This window comes from Rhinatrema bivittatum, chromosome 12, assembly GCF_901001135.1.
Source record: "Rhinatrema bivittatum chromosome 12, aRhiBiv1.1, whole genome shotgun sequence".
Classification (NCBI taxonomy): domain Eukaryota; kingdom Metazoa; phylum Chordata; class Amphibia; order Gymnophiona; family Rhinatrematidae; genus Rhinatrema; species Rhinatrema bivittatum.
Genome location: NC_042626.1, coordinates 63707634 through 63730961, shown reverse-complemented (window position 1 = coordinate 63730961; position 23328 = coordinate 63707634). Strand labels below are relative to the sequence as shown.

The window sequence follows — 23328 nt, the reverse complement described above, 5'->3', positions numbered from 1 at the left end:
TGGGATGTTTGGGGGCATTACCTGTGGATGTAAGCTGATTGAGGACTGATTTGGGGAGTAGGGCCCACCGAGGTCATTCCTGAGTAGATTGTCGCTGTGCATCTTGGTTTTCAGGCAGGTAATGTAACGGTTGCAGAAGTCCTTGCAAAGCTCATTCACTTTCTCCAGTTCCAGCAAATGAATCCGCAAGACCTGAATTGCCTTTACCATCTTAGGGAGGAAAGAGAAAGACATTTATTCAACATAACATCCCATTCATCCCATTCAACATAACATCCCATTGGGGTCAATTTTCAAAGGGTTTAAGTGCATAATTTTGGAAGATAGGCACCAAAATCAAGCCTTGTGAAAACAGTCTATGGCTAAGCACCTGAATTTAGGACCTACTTTCATTGAAAGCCTAAACATTGTTAACTACAGGAGCAGAGTAAGGGTATGAAAAAAATTAGGTGCTTAGCAGTGATTTTCAGCACTAGGCACCTAACTTAGAAAACCCTAAATCTAGGAAAATAAATAGTACATTTAGGTCCTTAAATGTAAATTTTCAGACACAAAATTAAGGGCATCAATATTCAAAGACTTTGCCTGGGTACTTTTTAGAATTACTTGGACAAAAACCAGGATGTCAAAATTTTCTCCTACTCCCCAGCTAAATTTTGACCAAATAACTCATTACTTGTACAAAATTTAGCTGGGCAAAAAAAGCCAGGACTGGGGGTATTCCAGGGAGGGGCTAAACTTTAGCTGGTGAGCACTGATATTCAGCATTACCCAGCTAAACTTAGCCAGGTAAGTCTGGTCATAAAAGTAGCCATTCTCAATTTACTTGGGTAGCTTTACCCTGTTATATTAAATGGAATACTTATCCAGATATGTTCTGCTGAATGGACAGATAAAATTACCCAGGTAACTCACTGGCCCACTACATAATGACATCTAGGCTTCTAAATTCAGCTAAAAGGAAAAAGGCAATGTTTTAGAAATTGACCTCCTTAGGCCCAATATTCAGTAAGCCAGAAAGTGGACAAGTTATTTGGGTACAGTTATGTTCTTTCTTAGGATAACTTGTCCTGAATATTCCATGGGATAAACCTCGCACTGAATATCCCTAATCAAAGTTATCTGGATGCTTTTAACCAGATAACTTTAAAGCATATATTTTGAATATTGCTGGTTTGGTTTAAAGTTATCTCGCTTCATGTGGCCAGATAAATTTAGCTTTAGCCGGGTATATTCTAAAGAATACTGCTTGTTAAGTGAAGCTATAGATTAAAAAAAAAAAGGGCACAGGCCTAGTGCTTCTGTCACTGCCTCACCCCTACCTGAACTCAAAATACTGGCTCGAGTCAGCAGCACCCCTCAAACCCCTCAAACTCAATTATTTGATCTAGTGCAAGCCAATTCCCGCCCCACTCAGCCTGCCTGCTCCCTGGGCTTGTTAAAATTCAACCAAAATTTGCCATCCTAGGAGTCCCTTCCTCCCACTTCACCCCAGCCCTACCTTCCCATCCTCCCAGTACCTTTAAACTGTAACATCTTCAGCTAGGATTGCAATAGCAGGCGACTGGGCCCAGGGGCAGCATTTTTAGTGTTGCAAAGGGAGCTATACTGAAAGCATAAGCTACACCGCCAAGCTGAAGCTTCGAGCAGAGTTCAGGAGTAGCCTCGAGATTAGAGCAGCAGGTTAGGAACCAGGGAAGCCAGGATTCACATTCCGCTGCTACTCTTTGTGACTCTTGAGCAAGTCACTTCACTTTCCGTTGCCTCAGATACATACTTAAAGGTGAATTTTCAAAAGGTTGTGTGCAGAAAAATTAGCATTTATTTGTGTATATAGCATGTACCTGCCTAAATGTTATTTTGTAAATCTCAAATATACATGCGAAAATAGGTTTTGTGTGTAAGCAGATACATGTAAAAAAGGGGCATTCCAGGGTGGGGCCACTATTTACCCATTTAAGTTGCTGTTTTATATGACACTTAAATTTGGCAGCTTACTTGTGTATATTTACACCTGCTCTCTATCTGGCATAAGTAATATTAAATATTTTTATTATGAAGTACTGAGTGTAAGGGGGGATCTGGGAGAACTTGGGGGAGATCAGGCTGAAGAACCAAGAAGGTCTCGATGACCTGCACATGGACTGGGCAAACTGGTGGACTAATTGGTAAAACTGGTAACTTTCTTCATGCGCACGTTACAACATTTACAGACTTACACAAGTACAAAGTAGCTTATAGGGGGCTGGGGGGGGGGGGGGTAAGTGCTATTTAAAATACAAGTGAAAAATCTCCATGTATATTTTAAAAATCTATATAAATAAAAATGTAAATGTTTGTTTGTTCAAAATCTTAAATCTCCGAAAGTTCTTCACCGATTGCTTTGAAATTTTGACACAACGTTGCATTCGATTCCGCGCGTGTTTTTATATACCTATATTATATAGCTGTCACACCTGTGACAGGTAAAAACATGCTTTTTGGGAAAAACAGCGCCATCTGTTGGACGTAAAAGCAACACACACTATCTACAATATAAATGGGCTCTCACCGACGGACCGCAAATGTGCAGACCATAGAGCTCTGTGCTACGTGCTGGGTGTCACAGAGGGGAGGAGGAAAGGGCAGACGAGTCGCCGCTCCGAGAAACGGCTCAGCCCGTTCCTCCGCCGCTGGGGAAGGAGGGAGGGAGTAGGGACTGCTGGACAGTTACACACAGGAGGAGGAAAGGGTAGAAGAGTCGCCGAGCCAGTCCGTCCACCGCTGGGGAAGGGGGGGGGAGGGGGTTGGGACGGTCAGAGCAGAGCTAATGCGCATTGTGAAATTAAACCAGACTGAGCCACGGTAACGCTGGCCGGGTACAGCTAATTGAAAATAAAAATATGGATATTCAGCATCATTTATCTGGTCAAGTGTAATATATTTAGGCTACAAAACCCAAGGGAAAGGGGTACAGTATTGGAGGCAAAATTCTTCTAAGCACCAAAAAGAGCAGGATGTGAGGGTGAAGATGATCTTAAGGTGGATAAAGCGACAGTAAAAGCTTCATAGGGAGAGGAATGGCCAGCAGAAAAAGGGAAATGATATTGCCCCTGGTCCCTGGTGAGATCTCATTTGGAATACTGTGTACAGTTCTGGAGATCGCACCTTTAAATGGATGCAAACTTCTTCAGGTGAAAGCTCGGCTCTGAAAGCTTCTCGTGTGAGGGTCCTTACAGATTACAGGTGGTGGAAGTGGGGACAAGGTCATGGAAACAGCAGAGATTCCCTAATATCTCAAAGCTGGGAGCATTTGTGTGAGAGCCCTCAAATAGGCCAGAATCCAACATGTACAGTAACACACAGGGCAAACCATTCTTCTTGCAGGCAGATCTTTACTGAAAGGTAGGTCTCCCTTTTATATAAGTGTGTCCAGGAAGATGAAGGGTTTAGCATAAAGAAGCAGGGTAGCTTGTGGTGGAAACCTGGGCCCTACAAGGGATGATAGCCAGTGTGAGCAGGGGAAAAAGGATTGCAGCTATAGATACATCAGATACCTATAGTCATCCAGGTAGACCATCATCTCTGTGGGGTAAGAAAGATAAGTTTTCATTTCCTTGATAACTGTAGATTTTGGGACACAGAAGAGATTTATTCAAACTTGCAGCAGCCAGCTTCAGGTGAATTCAGCTCCTACCACCACATCTATATGATAACTCTTCTATCTTACAAAAAATGGAAAATATTATCAGGATGGAAAATATCATCAGGGGTTCCACAAGGATCATCACTATCAACTATTTTATTTAATATTTGATTGCAACCTTTATGTAATGTATTTCATTATCTTGCTTTAAAGCACTTTATGTATATGGATGATATTCAATTTTTTATTTCTTGTGAAGAGAAGGAGACGTTTCTGGTTTTGTTTTTCAGGAATGTATTTTAGTGATTCGTGGTGAGCTAAATTGTAATAGGTTGGTATTTAATGTAGCCAAGATCTCCCTTTTATGGACTGGGAGAGGTTCACCTCCTGAGGGTTTAAGTTCACTGCAGTATGCTAGAATGCACATCCTGATTGTCCTTGAGGCAAGGAATTTAAGTATTATATTGGATTCTAGATTAACATTTAAACCTCAGATTAAGAATGTCACCAGGGTTGCTTCTTACAAGTTTAAATTACTGAGACCACTGAAACAGCTGTTATTGAGAGATCTATTTTGTACAGTTGGATTATTGTAATGGGCTGTATGTAGGTTTACCTACCACTTACCTACCACTTACATTAGGGTTTTACAATTGTTACAGAATACAGCAGCTCAGTTACAGATGGGAATGAGTTGTAGATAACACGCGCTAGCTTTACCCCTTATTCAGTAAGGGGTAATAACTTTACCCCTTATTCAGGGGTAGATAACACGCGCTAGCTTTATCCCTTATTCAGTAAGGGGTAATAGCGCATCAAAAAAACGCGCTAGATTTACCCCTTATTCAGTAAGGGGTAATAGCGCATCGAAAACGCGCGTCCAACCCCCCCCCCCCAAAACTAATAGCACCCGCAACATGCAAATGCATGTTGATGGCGCTATTAGTTATTCCCGCACATTTTACTTTCAGAAATTAGCACCTACCCAAAGGTAGGCGTTAATATCTGCCGGCACCAGGAAAGTGCACAGAAAAGCAGTAAAAACTGCTTTTCTTTATACCCTCCAACTTAATATCATGGCGATATTAAATCTGAGGTCCCAAAGTAAAAAATAATGAAAAATAAAAAAAAAAAATTTAAAATCGGCCCGCGGCTTGAAAACTGGACGCTCAATTTTGCCGGTGTCCGGTTTCCGAACCCATAGCTGTCAGTGGGTTTGAGAACTGACGCCGGCAAAATTGAGCGTCAGCTGTCAAACTCGGTGACAGCTGCTGCTCCTGTCAAAAAAAGAGGCGCTAGGGACGCGGTAGTGTCCCTAGTGTCTCTTTTTACCGTGGGCCCTCATTTAAATACTGAATCGCGCACACAGGAGAGTGGCCTGTGCGCACGCCGGGAGAGCGGGCGCTCGCCTGCTCTCCCGCGACTTTTACTGAATCGGCCTGTAAGTAAGATAGCTGAATACATAGCTCTATTTAAGACTTATCCAGCTATCTTATTTAGCCAGATAAGTTGGAATTTATGCAGTAAGTGGGGCTAATCTGCTGTCACATGTTTTTTGACTTTCTGTTTTAAAAATATAAGCATGGAGGTTTTACACATGAAACTGAAGTAGCACTTACCACAGGTAAGTTGCTTTTTATGCATGTAAGTTCACAAATTTTTTCAAGATACACGCAGCAATTAAATTACCAGTTTTACCAATTAGTCCACCAATTTGCCCAGTCTTTCTTCAGAATCTTTAGCCTGAACTCCCCCAATCCTCTCACATAGTCAATTTTTAAAAAAATAATCTTTATTCTGCATCTGCACAATACAGCAACACATGAAGTGTATCAGTATACCAACACTGTGCATATCATAATACATAATACATAATATATGACACATATCAACAAGTGTCAACAAGAAACACTAGTATTTCACTATAAAAATGTTTAATATCACATGGCACATGTAAATATACACGAGTAAGCTGCCAAATACATATGTAAGTTTCTTATAAAACAGCAACTTATTTTATTTAATTTATTTAAACTGATTAATATAATGTTTTTTATACTAGAATGTAATCAAAACGGTTTACAATAAAACATACATAGTAAAATATCACATACATAAAGTAGAATAAATCAGTATTAATAAATAGACAAAACAGAACATTGCATAAAAACACAGGGGAAGATAAATTAAAGTGAAGGGGGAATACTTGGTGGAAAAAGTGAGTCCACCGGACACAAGGAATGATTAGGTAACATCTTCAGTGTTAAAGGCACATTTAAAAAGGAATGTTTTTAGATTCTTTTTAAACTCTTTAACGTTGTCAAGGTGTCTCAAGTTGTCTGGAATGGAATTCCAGAGATGGGGGCCAGCAAACGAAAAGGGGTGTCGTCTCGTGATGTCATCGGGCAATTTTGATAATAGGTACGTGTAGGAGGTTTTTGTGGGCCGAACGTAGACTTCTAGGAGGTCTGTAAATGCGGAGTTGTGAGCAGAGCCACGTCGATGTATCATCATGTAAGAGATTATGGATCATGATGAGTATTTTTTATTTTATCCTGTATTCAACAGGAATCCAGTGTAAGGAGTAAAGTACTGGGGAGATGTGGTGTCTGCGAGATTTGCTGGTTAGAATGCGAGCTCTCATGTTCTGGATTAATTGCAAGGGGCGGATAGCATTATTGGATAAAGCAAATAGCAGGGCATTGCAGTAGTCAAGGCTACTAAAGATTAGGGATTGTAAAATGGTTCTAAAGTCTTCCTGATGTAATAAAGGGCAAAGATGTTTCAACATATGCAATTTGGAAAATGAGTTTTTTACTGTCAAGGATATATGGTGGGTCACAGAGTCAACTATCACTCAGAGGTTACAGGCTTTGGATGAGATAGGCAGTAGTATACTATTAAGGTCTAGATGTGAAGGGGGGCTGCAGTCGGAAGATGGAATAGAAGATAAATGAATGATTTCTGTTTTTGCGGTATTGAGTTTTAGTCGATTTGTGAGAGCTAAGTATTAATAGTATTGACATATAAACAGACAATAGAGAGGGTATTAGACCAGGATTTTGAATATGGAACAATAAACTGAATATCATCAGCATAGATTTTGAATTGTACATTTAGGCTATCTAACAGGTAGCATAGAGGCAGTAGATACTTAGATGTTTCGCGTTTACTGAATGTACAGCAAAGGACCCTGGTTACCCTCCCCTCCCCCCCTCCCCCAGTTCTTTTATCAGTTACACTGTAAAGCCCTGTTGGCTATGTTCATGTTGTATGGAAACCGATGTGATGTTTTCTTAACGAATGTCGGTATACAAAAACTTTAAATAAATAAATAAATAAAAAATGTTAAAGTGAACGGGAGAGAGGGCTGAACCTTGTGGAACACCTGAAGATATGGAGTAGTGGGTGGAAGAGTAAGAACCGATGTTTATTTGGTATAGGCGATTGGTGAGAAAAGAGTTGAACCAATTGTGAACTGAATCTGAAATACCAATAGAATGCAATCTAGATAGTAGTATAGCGTGATCTAAGGTGTCAAAAGCCGCTGATATGTCTAGGAGCACCAGTATATAGTCTATGTTAGAGTCAAAGCCTCTTAATATGGTGTCAAATGATAATAATAAGGTCTCAGTACTGTGAACTTTCCAGAAGCCATGCTGATTGGGGTGAAGGAGCTCATTGTTGTAAAGATAGTTTGTAAAGATAGTTATTTAGCTGATGAAGAATAATTGATTCAGTCAATTTTGCCAGGGTAGTGAGAGAGGCTATGGGGCGTAAGTTTAAGTTAGAGAAATCTTCCTTTTTCTTTTTTGAATCGGTAATCGGAATACACAAGTAAATGTTGGCCCCGCCCTGGAATGCTCCTAGCCTGCCCCTTTTTTTACATGTGTATATTTACATGTGAACACTTATTTACGCATATATGTTTGAGGTTTATAAAATAGCATATGCATGAGTACATGCTTTTTACGCGCATATACGCTAATTGTTATGCACATGTTTTGAAAATTGACCTTAAAGATTTTCAGGAAACAGTTAAAGACAATTTGTTATATTGAAGTATTTGAGTGATTTAAAAAATGTTTTATTATGATTTATTTATTGTAATATTTAAGTTTTACTTATGTACATTTTGTTGTAATCTGCAATGGGCTTGAGGTGAAAGATGCTTAATATAATTTGATGCACTTGTGACCCCCCCGTAATGAAGGTTTAGTGACTACATTTAGGGCCCCAACGCACAGTTTGGGAAGCCATGAGCTAAGAGGTAAATTATGACTAAACTCTCAGCTGTCTTGTGTCCATTCAGTAAGATTACTCCGGGGAGCTAAGTATATACTGCACGATTCAGAAGGATCCAAGATGGCCGCACCAGCAACTCACAGATAAGGGCTTCCTCTTATCAATTTCCTCATCTGTGAATATGCCACATTCTGCCTGCAAATGGAGAGCCAGGGAGCAAAAAGCCCCAGTTGCCTCCTCCCCAGTAGCCAATCCAAGTCACAAGTACCTGGCAAGTAATCTCTCCCACATGCAATCACACACACACAGGCTCACATATGCAATCTCAGGGTCTGGGTCTCTTCTTAAACCACTGAGATGGGGTTTGCTGGTGGCCGCTGGATCCTCCCTTTATCTTTAGGCACCACAGAATGTGCTCCATGGCAGCCTGCCGACCCTCTCTCAGTCTTCAGCCGCGAGCCGGGTGAGGTCCATGGCAGCCATCAGGTCCTTTCTGTCTCTCTCTTTGGCCACTGCACGATGGGCTCCATGATGATCTGCCAGAATACGGGTTGAGCGAAAGTAGAATTCGCATTACACAATATCATTCTTCTGCTGCCGTAGGACTAGACTCAGTAAGATGTGAGACTGACCTCGTAGGAGAAGTAGATGACGTTTTGTAACGCAATTCCTGCTGCCAGCGCAGGGTGGGGCAGAAAGAGTATCTTAATCTTGTAACAAGTTGCCTGCAGAAGCACTGGCAAATTAAATGTAACCCTCTTTTGCCCCATTGCTACCCAACTTTATCTTTAAATTGTATTTGTTAAAATTCTAATGTCACTCTCCTAATGTAAACCGTTATGATCGCATAACCGAATATACAGTATACAAAACATGTTAAAATAAATAAATACATAAATAAATTGAGAAGACAGACTAAGAGAGAATTTGAAAAGAAGTTGGTCACAGAGGCAAAAACTCATAATAAAAACTTTTTTACATATATCCAAAGCAGGAAGCCTGCAAGGGAGTCAGTTGGACCGTTAGATGATCGAGGGGTTAAAGGGGCACTTAGGGAAGATAAGGCCATTGCGGAAAGACTAAATTTTTTGCTTTGGTGTTTACTGATGACGATACTGGGAAGATACCCATTCTGGAGATAGTTTTCAAGAGTGAAGATTCAGATAAACTGAACCAAATCACGGTGAACGTGGAAGATGTAGTAGACCAGATTGACAAACTGAAGAATAGCAAATCACCTGGACCAGATGGTATACACCTCAGGGTTCTGAAAGAACTAAAAAATGAAATTTCAGGGCCTACTACAAGTTATTTGTAACCTATCATTAAAATCATCTGTTGTACCTGAAGGTTGGAATATGGCCAATGTAACCCCGATGCTGGGAAAAATCGTGGAAACTATTATAAAGAATAAAATCACAGAACATATAGAAAGATATGGTTTAATGGGACACAGCCAGCATGGATTTACTCAAGGGAAGTGTTGTCTCACAAATCTGCTACATTTCTTTGAAGGGGAGAATAAACATGGATAAAGGTGAACCAGTAGATGTAGTGTATTTTTATTTTCAGAAGGCATCTGACAAAGTCCCTCATGAGAGGCTTCTAAGAAAACTAAAAAGTCATAGATAGTAGTAATGTCCTTTTGTGAACTGCAAAATGTTTAAAAGACAGTAAATAGAAAGTAAAATTAAATGGTCTGTTTTCATAGTGGAAAAAGGTAAACAGTGGAGTGCCTCAGGGATCCGTACTTGGACCGGTGCTTTTTAATATATTTATAAATGATCTGGAAAGGGGTACGACTAGTGAGGTGTTCAAATTTGCAGATGACACAAAGTTATTCAGAATAGTTAAATCACAATTAGATTGTGAAAAATTGCAGGAGGAACTTGCGAGATAGGAAGATTAGGCATCCATATACCAGATGAAATATATTGAGGACAAGTTAAAGGTGAGGCATATAGGGAAAAATAACCCATACTGTAATTATACGATATTAAGTTCCTGTTAGGAAATTGCATGCTACGGAGTTTATCCTACTCTGCTGCCTCCTGCTATGATACTTCCTCACCAGCAGAGGCCTCTAAAGAATTCTGCGCTCAGTCACTAGAGCCAGCTCCTTAGTGACAAACCTGACTCAGCTTGTGGTGCAGCCTTCTCTCCACTAGAAGTCCTCAGCAGGCTTGGTTTCCAGAACTTACCAAGCTCCTCCTTCCTGCCTGCACCACACCTAGCCCTAGCTTTATTTAGACTTGACTTGCCAGAACCTCCTCACTGGCTCATTGACTCATTCTTGGCTCCTTGTCCTGGCCTCTGTTTCTTGTTCCTGCTCAATGGCCTTTAGGCGTTCTGTCTTGTATCCAGCTCTGTGGTCTTCCCAGGCCTTATGTTGTGGCCTTTGGGCCTTCTTGCTCCTTGCCTTACCTTACCTTACTTTGTGGCCTATCTAGGCTTTACATTGCTCTATGGCCTACCCAGCCTTACCTTGCTCTGTGGCCTCTGGCCTTCCGTCTTATATCTAGCTCTGAGGCTTTTTCTGGTCTAGCCTTGCTCAGTGGCCTTCAGGCCTCCTAGCCTTGCTGACTTTGGGCTTAAATGTTCTGTGTGATCCTTGTTGGTTCTTAACTTGTCTAAGTCTTACTGGCCCCCAGAACCCAAAGGCTCAACTTGCAGGGGAGAAGCTGGCTAGGCAGATCCAGCTCCTGTCTTGTGGTTTTGTCCTGCTCCTGAAAGTGTACTAAATCCCACCAGTTATGACAGAATGAGCCAGCTGACTACCTCTCACTGGAGAGGGCGTAGAACCTTCTGCCCTGACCAAGAAACAGGAACAGACTTTAACCTTGCTTCTTTGGGTAATTATTGTGGAGCTTCAGTTTCTGCTTCACCAAGTCTCCCTGACTCTGACTCTTGTTTTTCAAGATACTGAATCCATTGCACTACTTAGAATGCATTATCTATCACTGTAATAGGGGAAGGTATCTAGGGGAGATGCAAAATATCACGTATATATCGCGTGATATAATGTGCATTAGATCCCTAACACAACTTAATGAATGACCCAGTTAGCTGTAGAAGTATAACCTGCTATTGAACAGGTCAAAGGTTAGCCAGAAAAATGTATTCAGCTATTACTTAGCCGGGTATATTCAGTGGTGTGGCCATACTGCTGAATATCCCAGCCAAGTTAGCTGCATGTGCTTATCTAGCTAACTTACAGGGTCATTTATCATTTTGCGTTAAATAGTGCAATGTACTTCAGTATGCAAATGTGACAATTGCTATGCAGGTGGGAGGAGTTTGGGCGGAGTTAATGGTAATGAGCAGCTCCTAACATTAAGTACGACAGAGTAATGCATAGCAACGCAGGTTTTAATGCCAGAAATAACTACACCTTTTTTCTGTGCGTTGTGCCTGCATTAGCAGACATATAGAGAACCTCTGTAGAGAGCAACATGTCACTCTATACCACTGTATAGGTGGTGGTTTTACATACACAGTAGGAGATGCGAACAGCAAAGTTGACATTACTGAAGATTTTCTGCTGTTTGAATCGATGAACGGTTCAAGGAGTTGATTCATAGATTGACACCAAGTTCTTGCAATTGTCTCTCTCATGCATGCAACAGGCATTGGGTCCCTACATTTGTCCTTATTGTAAGGAAACAAGCACTGAACTCAAGCACGTCTCTTTCTTTCAAATGGCGGTAGATGTGAGTTCCTGGCCTCTCAAAAAGTAATGGGGCCACACAGCAATTTGTTAATGAAGAATGTGGTGACTGCAGCACTAAATAACTTTTAAAAATGTGTTCATGCCTCTGGAGTTAAACAATGAGTGGCATGATCATGTAATTAGTCTCAGGATATGCGCTAATCCTAAGGCTTCAACTCATCAACATATCTGGGGAAAGAACAACAAACCTGCTGCAGAACCAGTTACAGACACACCGTGGAATTTGTTTCACTGTCGTCTGGATTGCCAGAGATAGATACCATTGCAAATCAGGACAACATGCATACTGTACAGAGACAGAGGAAAGAGATGTATACATAGGAATCAGGAGTGTGACTGGGTCAGATATAGAAACATGGCAGAAAAAAAACATTTAGCCCATCCAGTCTGCCCATCCATCCAATTAATTTAACATTATAAATCTCATCACTTCCATAGAGATCCCCTGTTTTTATCCCATGCTTTCTTGAATTCAGATACTGTTTTTGTCTCCATCCCTTTCACTGGAAGGCTGTTCCACACATCCACCACCCTTCTCTGTAAAGAACTTTTCCTAAGATTACTTCTGGAGAAGAGATGGCTGAGGGGAGATATGATACAGGTCTACAAAATAATTAGTGGAATGGAACGAGTAAAAGTGAAGAGATTGTCTACTCTTTTGAAAAGTACAAAAACTAGGGGACATACAATGAAATTACTAGGTAATACATTTAAAATAATAAGAGAACATATTTTTTTACTCAACGCACAATTAAGCTCTGGAATTTGTTGCCAGAGGATGTGGTTAAAGCTATTAGTGTAGCTGTGTTTAAAAAAAATTTAGACAAGTTCCTGGAAGAAAAGTCCATTAATCATTATTAAAGTAGAGTTGTAGAAATCCACTGATTATTCTTGGGATAAGCAACTTGAAATTTTGGGATCCTGCCAGGTACTTGTGACCTGGATTGGCCACTATTGGAAAGAGGATACTGGGCTTGATGGACCTTTGGTCTGATCCAATATGGCAAGTTTTAAGTTCTTATGTATCCATTTTCAACCTCATTGCAAGACCCCTCGTTCTAGAGCCTCTTTCCATTGAAAAAGGCTTACCTCCTGTGCATGGAAACCTTTGAGATATTTGAATGTCTATCATATCTCCCCTATCTTACCTTTCCTCTACAGTATACATGTTTAGATTTTTAAGTCTATCCCATATACTTTAGAATGAAGACCACTGTCCATTTTAGTAGTTACCCTCTGGACCGACTCCATCCTGTCTATATCCTTTTGAAGGTACAGTCTTCAGAATTGTACACAGTATTCCAAAGGGGGTCTCACCAGAGACCTATGACCTTCCTTTCTCTGCTGACCATTCCTCTCTTTATGCAGCCAAGCAACTTTGTGGCTTTTACCATTGTTTTAGCCACCTGTTTGGCCACCTTAAGATCATAGTTACAATTACCCCTAGATCCCACTCTTCCTTTGTGCTTAGAAGAATTTCATGTCCAATACTGTCTCTTTCCCTTGAGTTTTTGCATCTTAAATGCATTACTCTGTATTTTTTAACATTAAATCTTATAGCTGCCAGAACTTAGGAAATTCCTTGAGCTTCACTAGATCCCTCATTTTTTCCACATCTTCCTGGCTGTCCACTCTGTTACAGATTTTGGGATTAATGGTAAAAAGACAAACCTTTCCCAATAATCCCTCCACTATATTGCTCACAAAAATATTGAAAAGAACCAGTCCAAGGACCAAATCTCTGTGACTCATTACAAGTAAAAACAAAACAAAACACAAAAACCCCTCCTCAGAGAAAACCCCATTTACCATGACCCTTTGTTGCATTCCACAGCCAATTTCTAACCCAGTCACTCTAGGATCCATATCAAGGGCATACAATTTATTTATATGTCTTCTGTATGGAACTGTGTCAAAGGCTTTGCTTAAATCCAAGTACACTATGTCTAGCACTCTCTCTTGATCCAACTCTCTAGTTACCCAATCAAAGCAGTTGATCATATTTGTCTGACAAGATTTACCTCTGGTAAAACCGTTCTGCCTCAGATTTTACAATACACCGAATTCCAAAAATTGCATTCTCTGTTTTAGTTTGCTCACCACAGGGTCACACTAACTGGTCTATAGTTACCAGCCTACTCCATACTTCCACTTTTATGAATAGGAACCATATCTGTCCTTTTCCAATCTTCTGAAATTACTTCAGACTCTGAGGAAGCATTGAAAAAATCAGCCAGTGGAGCTACCAGGACATCTCTAAGTTCCCTTAGTATCCTCGGATATATCCCATCCAGTCCCACCACGTTATCTTTTTTGTGTTTGTTTCATGTGGTCCTGATCCAGGCCCTTCCACAGTAAACACTGAACAGAAATATTTGTTAAGCAATTTTGCTTTTCCCTCGTCAGCCTCTACATATTCCTCCCTTTTACCACTGAGTCACACAATGCCACTTCTACACTTCATTCTACCACTAACATATCTAAAAAACAGTCTTGTTCCCCAATTTTACCATATTAACTATTTTTTATCTATTGGATTTTTTGCATTCCTGATTACTTTCCCAGCTTCTCTTAATTTTTCCAGTTATTGTTATCTGTCTTCCTCTTTCTGCGATCTCTTGTAGTTTATGAATGCTAACTTTCCCCCTTACCTTTTCAGCTACTTCTTTAGAAAACCATAATGGTCTATTTTTCCTCTTCTCTTTATTTAGTTTCCTAACAAAAAGATTAGTTGCCCTTATGATATCTCCATTTAGTTTTGATTCTGTTCTTCTACTTCCCTTAGATTTTCCCATCCAGTGCTCCCATTTTGAGGTTAGTTTTTCTGATGTCTAGGACCCTCACTTTAGAATGAACCTTCATCTTGTTTCCTAATATTGAACCACCAACATTAGAAATACTGTCCTCATTGGTAAGCACCAGGTTTATATCCCTATGGGTTCTGTTACCAGTTACAGAATAGTTCTCCTTGCAGAGAATCCAGGATCTCCCTGCTTCTAGAAGATACTGTAGTTGGGATTTCCCATTCAGCATCCGGAAGACTGAAATCCCCTAGCAGCTGCAACTCCCCTTTCACAGCAATCCTGTGAATATTCTCCATTAAATCTCTACCCATCTGCTCTGTCTGTGATGAAGGTCTATATATTACACCAATATAAATAGATGTTCCATTCCCTCTTTCCAGATTAACCCTCAGTGCCTCCTCTTTACCTTGTAAACCCAGTAATGCTATTCCTTTAAATCTGTTCTTTATATATAATACCACACCTTCTTAGTGTAGCTGGGTTTAAAAAAGGTTTGGATAAGTTCCTGGAGAAGTCCAAAAACTGCTATTAATCAGGTTGACTTAGGGAATAGCCACTGCTATTACTGGCATTGGTAGCATGGGATCTATTTAATGTTTGGGTACTTGCCAGTGGTACTTGTAACCTGGATTGGCCACTGTTGGAAACAGGATGCTGGGCTTGATGGACCCTCAGTCTGATCCAGTATGGCAACTTCTTATGTTATGTCCTCCCTTTCTTCCCACCCAGGCCTTCCTGAATAAATTGTAGCCAGGTATAACTATATCCCAGTCATGGTTTTCTGTGTACCAGGTCTCCATTACAGGTACTACATCTAAATTAGCTTCTTCCATGACTGCCTCTAGATCTGGAACTTTATTCCTCATACTATGAGCATTAGTATACATAGCTTTCCAAATATTTCCTTTTTTTCCCCATCATTGCATTACTCCTGCCTTTCAAGTTACAGTAACTATCAGCAGGCCTGTCCCTTAGAAATGAGCAGGAAAAACAATCATACCTGGGAACTCTCAAGATTTCTCTCGGAGACTTGGGGAATTTCATCAATTGCTGGGTCTCAGTGGAAATATTATAAAAGCTCTAAGCCTCTCTGTTTACTGCTCCAGTCAATCCTGTTCAGTAAGCCTGCAGGGAAGGAGGCGATGAGTAAACCTGGAGCACACACACTGCAAGCAGCATGTGGAGAGAAACTGGAGTGGGTATGCAGTGGATACAGTTTAGTCTGTAATATTGATTCCAGTACTTGAGACATAGCTGAGGGTACAGTGAGAGTGCATACGTCTGGAAGCTGTGAATGACAGTGGCACAGAAGCAAAGAGAATGCAGGAATCAAGGAGAGAGGAAGGAGAAAAATGCTGGGGGTCATCCCTGGAGGTGGAAAAAATGGTGGCGGTAGTGGTGGGAGAATGTGCATTAGCAGGGAGGGAGCGGACCAGAAAAAACTGATATGCATTATTCTTTCCTCTCCCCTGCCCCCCCCCCCCCCGCACACTAATCAACAACAATCTCAGGGTGACCACAACTCAAAAGTTCCCAGGTATGAAGATAATTCCTCCCCACCAGTTTTGTGCATTATGTATACAGATAACACTCTTGCTGTTCTCTGTGTGCTTCTCTCTTCTTCTTTCCCCTGCCACCTGTATAGCTCAGAATTCAGTTGCCAATGGGAATTATACAAGGGAACCAGAAAGAGTTCACCTAGTAGACAACCAAAATAAGGCTATATGAGAAAGCACTTGTTGTATCCTTAAACAGTAACAAGTCATACAGTCCTCCACAAAATTTGAGGTAGGGGGTCTCTGCTGAACCCAAGGTCAGGGCAGCAGCAACAAAGGACAGAGATTTGGCCTATCTGGTTTGCATAGCCTGGAATAGTTAACCACATTCACAAGGGGAAATTTTCAAAAGCAAAATTGCTTACCTTGTAATAGGTGTTATCCCAGGACAGCAGGATGCAGTCCTCACATATGGGTGACGTCATTGATGGAGCCCTATTGCGGAAAACTTTCTGTCAAAGTTTCTAGAAACTTTTGACTGGCACTCTGAGCCCACTGAGCATGCCCAGCATGCCATGATATTCTCAGCCACAGGGGTCTCCCTTCAGTCTCGTATGTAGCAATAAGCTTTAGCAAAAATAAAATAATAAAACGTATCGGACCCAACTCCGTGGGGTGGCGGGTGGGTTTCGTGAGGACTACATCCTGCTGTCCTGGGATAACACCTATTACAAGGTAAGCAATTTTGCTTTATCCCAGGTCAAGCAGGATGCTAGTCCTCACATATGGGTGATTAGCAAGCTAGAGGCTGAGTCATTTTGTAGTGAAGCAACACTGAAGTATTGTTGGTGAAAATGAGGCAGCCGAAGATCACAGCAGGTTGGATGTAGAAGGAGTTGGGATTAAACTGGAAACAAGTTCTTTAAGACAGATTGTCCATAGGCTGAATCTTGTCGTCCTTGCTTGTCCAAACAGTAATGAGCTGCAAAGGTATGAAGAGAACTCCATGTTGCTGCTTTACATATGTCAAGAATTGGCACTGAACGATAGTGTGCTACTGAGGTTGACATCGCTCTTACTGAATGTGCCTTTACTCACCCTTGGAGAGGAAGGCCTGCTTTTTCATAGCAGAACTGTATGCAATCTGCTAGCCAGTTGGACAGAGTGTGTTTGCCCACTGCTTTACCCGGTTTGTTTGGATCAAAAGATACAAAGAGTTGATTGGATTTCCTTTGGACTGCCGTGCAGTCTAAGTAATATGCTAGCGCGCGTTTACAGTCCAAGGTATGTAAGGCCCTTTCCCCTTGGTGAGAATGAGGCCTTGGAAAGAATGTGGGCAAAACTATGGATTGGTTCAAGTGGAATTCCGTAACTACCTTGGGAAGGAATTTTGGATGTGTCCGGAGTACCACTCTGTCATGTAGGAATTTTGTATAGGGTGAGTACATGACAATTGCTTGTAACTAACCCTTCTAACTGATGTAATGGCTATAAGGAAGATAGACTTCCATGTGAGAAATTTAGGATGACAGGAAGTCATGGGTTCAAAAGGAGAACGCATGAGCCTTATTAAAACCAGATTAAGGTCCCATTCTGTGACTGGTGGCCGAATTGGTGGTTTAAGGTGAGTTAAACCTCTCATAAACCTAGTAACAAGAGGTTGTATGGATATTGGTACATCTCCCATCTTGTTATGGTAAGCTGAGATTGCACTTAAGTGTACTCTTACAGATGAGGTCTGGAGACCAGAGTCTGAAAGATGGCATAAATAGTCTAGTAGAGAAGGTGTGGGGCAGGAGAAAAGATCTATGTCTTTTTGTGTGCACCACAAGGCAAACCTTTTCCATTTCAAAGAATAGTTTTTTCATGTTGAAGGTTTACGTGAAGCTATAAGCACTTGAGAGACATTGGTTGAAAGATTGAGTGGTTGTAAGATCAAGCTTTCAACATCCACGCTGTCAGGGATAGGGATTGAAGGTTGGGATGGCACAACCGACCCTGATCCTGAGCTATGAGAGTGGGAGCTACACCCAGGCGAATTGGTTCTTTGATCGAGAGGTCTAGAAGTATGGGAAACCATACTTGTCGAGGCCAATACGGGGCTATGAGATTCATGGCCACTTGTCCTGTAGTAGCTTCACTAGAGTTTTGGTTATGAACGGTATCGGAGGATACGCGTATAGAAGGCCTGAGTTCCAAGGGCGAGCAAAGGCGTCTTTGGCTGGCTGGTGTCTCTGTCTGTGCAGAAAAACAGAACTTGTCCACTTTGTAATTCAGGTGTGATGCAAAGCGGTCTATTGTTGGTTGCCCCCAACGTTGAAATATCCTGGTTGCTACTAAGGGATCCAGGGACCACTCGTGTGGTTGGAACAAAACATAGTGGCAGACTGAGGCGATCTGCCACTATGTTGTGGATGCCCGCTAGATAAGTTGCCTGGAGAAATATGGAATGTGTCAGGGTCCAGTTCCAAATTTGTGTGGCTTCTTGACAAAGGAGATACGAGCCCGAACCTCCATGTTTGTTCAGGTACCACATGGCTACTGTGTTGTCCATTTGAATCAGAACAGTCTTGTGTGAAAGGCAGTCTTTGAACACATGCAGCACATAACATATAGCTCGAAGTTCCAGGAAATTGATTTGAAATGTTGCTTCGAGTTTTGTCCAAGTATCTCGGGTCTGGAGATTGTCTATGTGAGCTCCCCAACCCAAGGTGGATGCATCTGTAGTTAAAGTTATCTGTGGGACTGGTTGCTGGAAGGATAGGCCCTTGCGCAAGTTGTCCTTGTTCACCCACCAAAGTAGAGATGAACGTAGCTAGTGGGTTCCGTGAATTGGAGAGGACAGTGATTGAATGGCTTGGATCCATTGTGACCTTAATGTCCATTGGGTTATTCTCATGGCTAGTCTTGCCATAGGAGTGACATGAACTGTGGAGGCCATGTGGCCCAGTAAAGTTAGAAACTGATGAGCTGTTGCTTGTTTCTTCGAGTGTAGCGAGTTTGCCAATCCTCGGGTAGAAAGGCTTTTGAGAGGATGGTGTTCAATTCTGCTCCAATGAATTGAAGCAGGTGAGATGGTATGAGATGGGACTTTTGATAATTGATGAGAAACCCCATGGAGTGAAGTAGAGTAATTGTTCTGTTGAGAGAAGTTAGTGTTCCTTGTTGAGATTGACTTCTGATGAGCCAGTCGTCTAGACAGAGGAAGACGTGGACACTTTCCTTGTGTAAGTGTGTTGCTATTACTGCCAGGCATTTTGTGAATATTCTGGGAGCTGAGGCAAGTTCGAATGGTAGTACTCTGTACTGGAAATGTTGATGACTCACCAGGAAGCGCAGATACTTGCGATGAGGGGGGAATATTGGAATGTGAGCGTAAGCATCTTGTAGATCCAGAGAATAAAGCCAATCTCCTGTTTGAAGAAGGGGAAGTATGGTGCCTAGCGAAACCATCCTGAACTTTTCTTTCTTTAGAAATTTGCTGAGATTCCTGAGGTCTAGGATGGGACGTAGGCCTCCGGTTTTCTTTGGAATGAGGAAATAACGGGAGTAGAATCCTCTGCCCTGCTGAGTCCGGGGCACTGGTTCTACAGCAGTGGTCCCCAACCTTTTTTGCACCAGGGACCGGCTTCAAGCAAGACCATTTTTCCATGGCCCGGCAGGGCAGGGTGGGGTGGGGCAAGGGTGGGGTGGGGCAGGGGCGGGGCTTTGGTCATATGGGGCGGGGTTATGGAGGGGGTTAGATTTTAGTGCACACTTATTTAATTATGACATTTATAATGTGACTCAACTCACCATAGGTTCTCACATGCATGACACACTGACCCATGATCGTCACGGGACTAGATGTAAAAGTACAGTTTGCATCCACGGGAACCCCCCTGACCCACAATAATGGATGTAAAGCAGAATTATGACATTCCCCATACAACTCACCCTACAAAAAAGATATTCTGGTTCTGGTGTCATCTCAGTAACAGCAACTCAAACTCCTTCTACTTCCAGGCTCAATAGCCCTACTTATGAAAAGACAGCAGTTTACCACCAATGCATGTCCTCTTGAGAAAACACAACAAATAAGACCGATACAAACGCTTACATGCTAGTAAAATATCTCATCTCGGTAACAGACACAGAACCGACCTAACATACTCCCAGGATCTGTAGTAATGCACATAAACTAATCCGCACACAGTTACACCTGTATTATGGAATACACTCAAACAGGAGCAACCCTATCTATGAAAAGGCAACACTACAAATATTAAATCAGGTCTTAAAAACCAATACACCTCTTATTAGGAAAACAGAACTAGCAAGCTGCTATAGATCCCCACTCAGAAATAATTGTAAAACTATACTAATAAGCAGAATAAATGTTTCAAAACAGCTATGAACAGAATAACATCCAACAATTAAAAACTCATAAAAACTATTAAACATGCTCAAAACACCAATAAAATATTTCAAAAAAGAAGACATCACACAATTAAAATGGCAGTCAAGAAAAATAAACTTAAAAAGCCACCTTTACTTACCTACTCCAGCAGCTCTCCTACTCCCCTTCCCTGCAGGCCGTGGCACTCACCAGAAGCAGCAGTAGAAGCTAAGCTCTATACTTATGGTCCTCTTCCTTAGTGCCCATGTCTCTCACACACACACCATACCAGTCATGCCCCCATGACCAGTTTCTGTCTCTCACACACCAATCATCTCCCAGTCTTTGGCACACGCACACCAGTCACCTTCCTGAACAGTTTCTCTCATGCCATACACACACAGCTTCCCACTCCCATGTTCTACTTACATATATGGGCTTCTCACTCTCATAATCACTTTCTCTGTCTCTCTCAAACACACACACACACACTCACCAGTCTCTCACTCCCATGTTCTCTTTCAGATATACAGGCTTCTCACTCCCATGCTGTGTCTCACACACACTGAGGTTTCTCACTCCCATGCTCACTCTCTTCACATGCACAGGCTTCTCATTCCCATAATCACTTTCTCTCTGTTACACACACACACCAGTCTCTCTCATTTCCATGCTCACTCTCCACATGCACAGGCTTCTCATTCCCTGAATCACATTCTCTCACATTCACACACACCAGTCACCTTACCAACCAGTCTCTCTCTCTCATGCATGCACACTCACCCAGGTTTCTCACTCCCATGCTTTCTTTCACCCCCTCCCCCCCAACACCAGGCTTCTTACGCCCATGCTTTCCCACATACCCAGACTTTTCACTTCCATGCTTTTTCTCTCTCACACACACAAACACACACATCAGTCACCTCCCTGACTAATGTCTCACACTCTCACATACGTCATCTCCTTGAGTAGTCACTTTCATTGTCTCTCACATACACACACACACATCAGCTTTCTGCCCAGTCAATCACACACAGGCAGGCTGGCTGCTTCTCTCTCTTTCTCTCACTCACTTCCTCTCCCCCCCCCCCCCCCCCGGAGCACAAATGGGAGCTGCAGCAGCCCCCGCAGGCCAAGAAAGAAGAATCCCATCGGCCGCGGGAGGCTCATGCTGCTGACTCCTTTACCGATTACCAGCTGCTTCGATTACACAGGGGCCAATGCTGCTGCTGCCGCTGTTTTTCCACGCGGCACGGCTCTTTCTCCTTCCCGCGCACCTCTTCCTGTTCCGGGTCACGGGGGGGGGGGGGCAGGCGCGGGAAGAAGAAAAGGCCAGCCACGGGTGCCACAGCTTCCTCAAACACTGCTGCCGTTCCCGCTGGGCTTGAACGTGCTGATAGCCCGGCGGCAACGGCAGCAGGGAAGGAGGAGCAGCGGGAGAGCCCGGGAGCACGCGACACACCTGCCGGTGCTTGGCGGCGGCGGCGCCATGGACCGGCAAAAATCCCCAACGGCCCGGTCCCGGTCCGCGGACCGGTGGTTGGGGACCCCTGTTCTACAGCTCTGGTTCTCAGAAGGGTGGATAATTCTGCTTGTAGATGAATTAATTGAGTTTCGTGTAACGAAAGAGGTTTTGGAGGAGAATCTTTTGGAGTTGAGAGGAAATTGAGTTGGTAATCTTGAGATATTATTGAGAGTACTCATTGGTCTGTTGTTATCTGAAACCAATAGTTGTAGAAGGAGGAAACTCGGCCTCCTACTGGCAGGTTCGGTTTTGGATTGTGGAAATGGCTTTGGTCTCTGGTGATGGCCTCAAAAACTTGCAGCCGGGCCCGTCTGCGGTGGTGGTTGAGGCCTAGCTGCTCTAGGCTGTCTGGGTTGAGATCTTTGCTGCGGATGAGAAGATCTACCCCTGGATGCTGGTGGATAATAATGTCTCTGCCTGTAGAAAAGTTTTCGAGATTCTTTCCTTGGTGGATGGTGAGACAGTGATGAAGCAGAGTCTTGCGGAACTGACGACAGTTGGCGCAATGTCTCCATGTGTTCTTTCAGTTGGGCCACGGCATCCTGCACTTTTGAGCCAAAGAGGTTGTCACCTACGCAGGGCAAATCCACCAGGCCTAAGGTCAGAGGCTTTTAACCATGCCCAGTGATGTGCACTTATTCCTGAGGCTGCTACTTTCGAAGCTGTTTCAAAGTTGTCGTAGGCGGCCCGGACTTCATGCTTTCCAGCTTCAAGTCCTTTGTGTATTATGGCCTAAACTGCCTCCTGGTATTGCTGAGGTAGGGAGTTGGAAAGTTCCTGCATCTGCTTCCAAAGATTCCTCTGGTATTGCGTCATATATAGTTGATAGGACGCAATCCTTGAATTGAGCATAGCTCCTTGGTATATTTTTCTGCCTAAGGAGTCCAGGAATCTATGGTCCTTTCCAGGAGGAGTGGAGGAATGAGGTCTTACTCTTTTTGACTTCTTTTGAGCCGACTCGACCACAACCGATTGATGTGGTAATTGTGATTTTTGGTAACCAGGAACATGTTGGACCAGATAGGTGGTATCTACTCTTTTATTAATAGGTGGAACCGAGCATGGATGTTCCTAGAGTCTATGTTGCAACTCCAAAAGTACCTCGTGGACAGGAATGGCCAGGACCTCTTTTGGAGGGTCCACGAACTGTAAGACTTCTAAAGTCTGCTGTCTCGTGTCTTCCTCAGACACTAAGTTGAATGGTATTGTGTCTGCCATGTCCTTTATAAAATTAGTGAAGGACAAGTCCTCTGGTGGAGATTTCTTCCTGCCTTCCGGAGGAGAAGGGTCAGACATGAAGCTTTCCAACGAAGTATCAGTATGCTTGTCTTCCCATGAATCAATAGGGCTCCATCAATGACGCCACCCATATGTGAGGACTAGCATCCTGCTTGTCCTGGGATAACAGTGCTTTTACATGGGTAAATGTGTTTACCCACATAAAAACCTTTAAGCAGGAAGCTGAGGTGGTCCGAGCTGTAAGTTTCAGAACATTACCTGATGGTCTCATTTATATAACTTTTTC

At 42.5% G+C, this 23328-nt stretch overlaps 1 protein-coding gene across 14 annotated transcripts in view; it reads right to left on the bottom strand.

Annotated features, from left to right (window-relative positions):
* The window catches only part of PKNOX2 (PBX/knotted 1 homeobox 2), a 989927-nt gene that overhangs the window by 180955 nt on the left and 785644 nt on the right, over positions 1-23328 (bottom strand). For all 14 annotated transcript variants that reach the window (XM_029573058.1, XM_029573057.1, XM_029573049.1 and 11 more), the window contains one exon: positions 22-210. In XM_029573058.1, coding sequence (XP_029428918.1) covers positions 22-210 — 189 coding nt within the window. The remainder of the gene's footprint in view (positions 1-21; positions 211-23328) is intronic.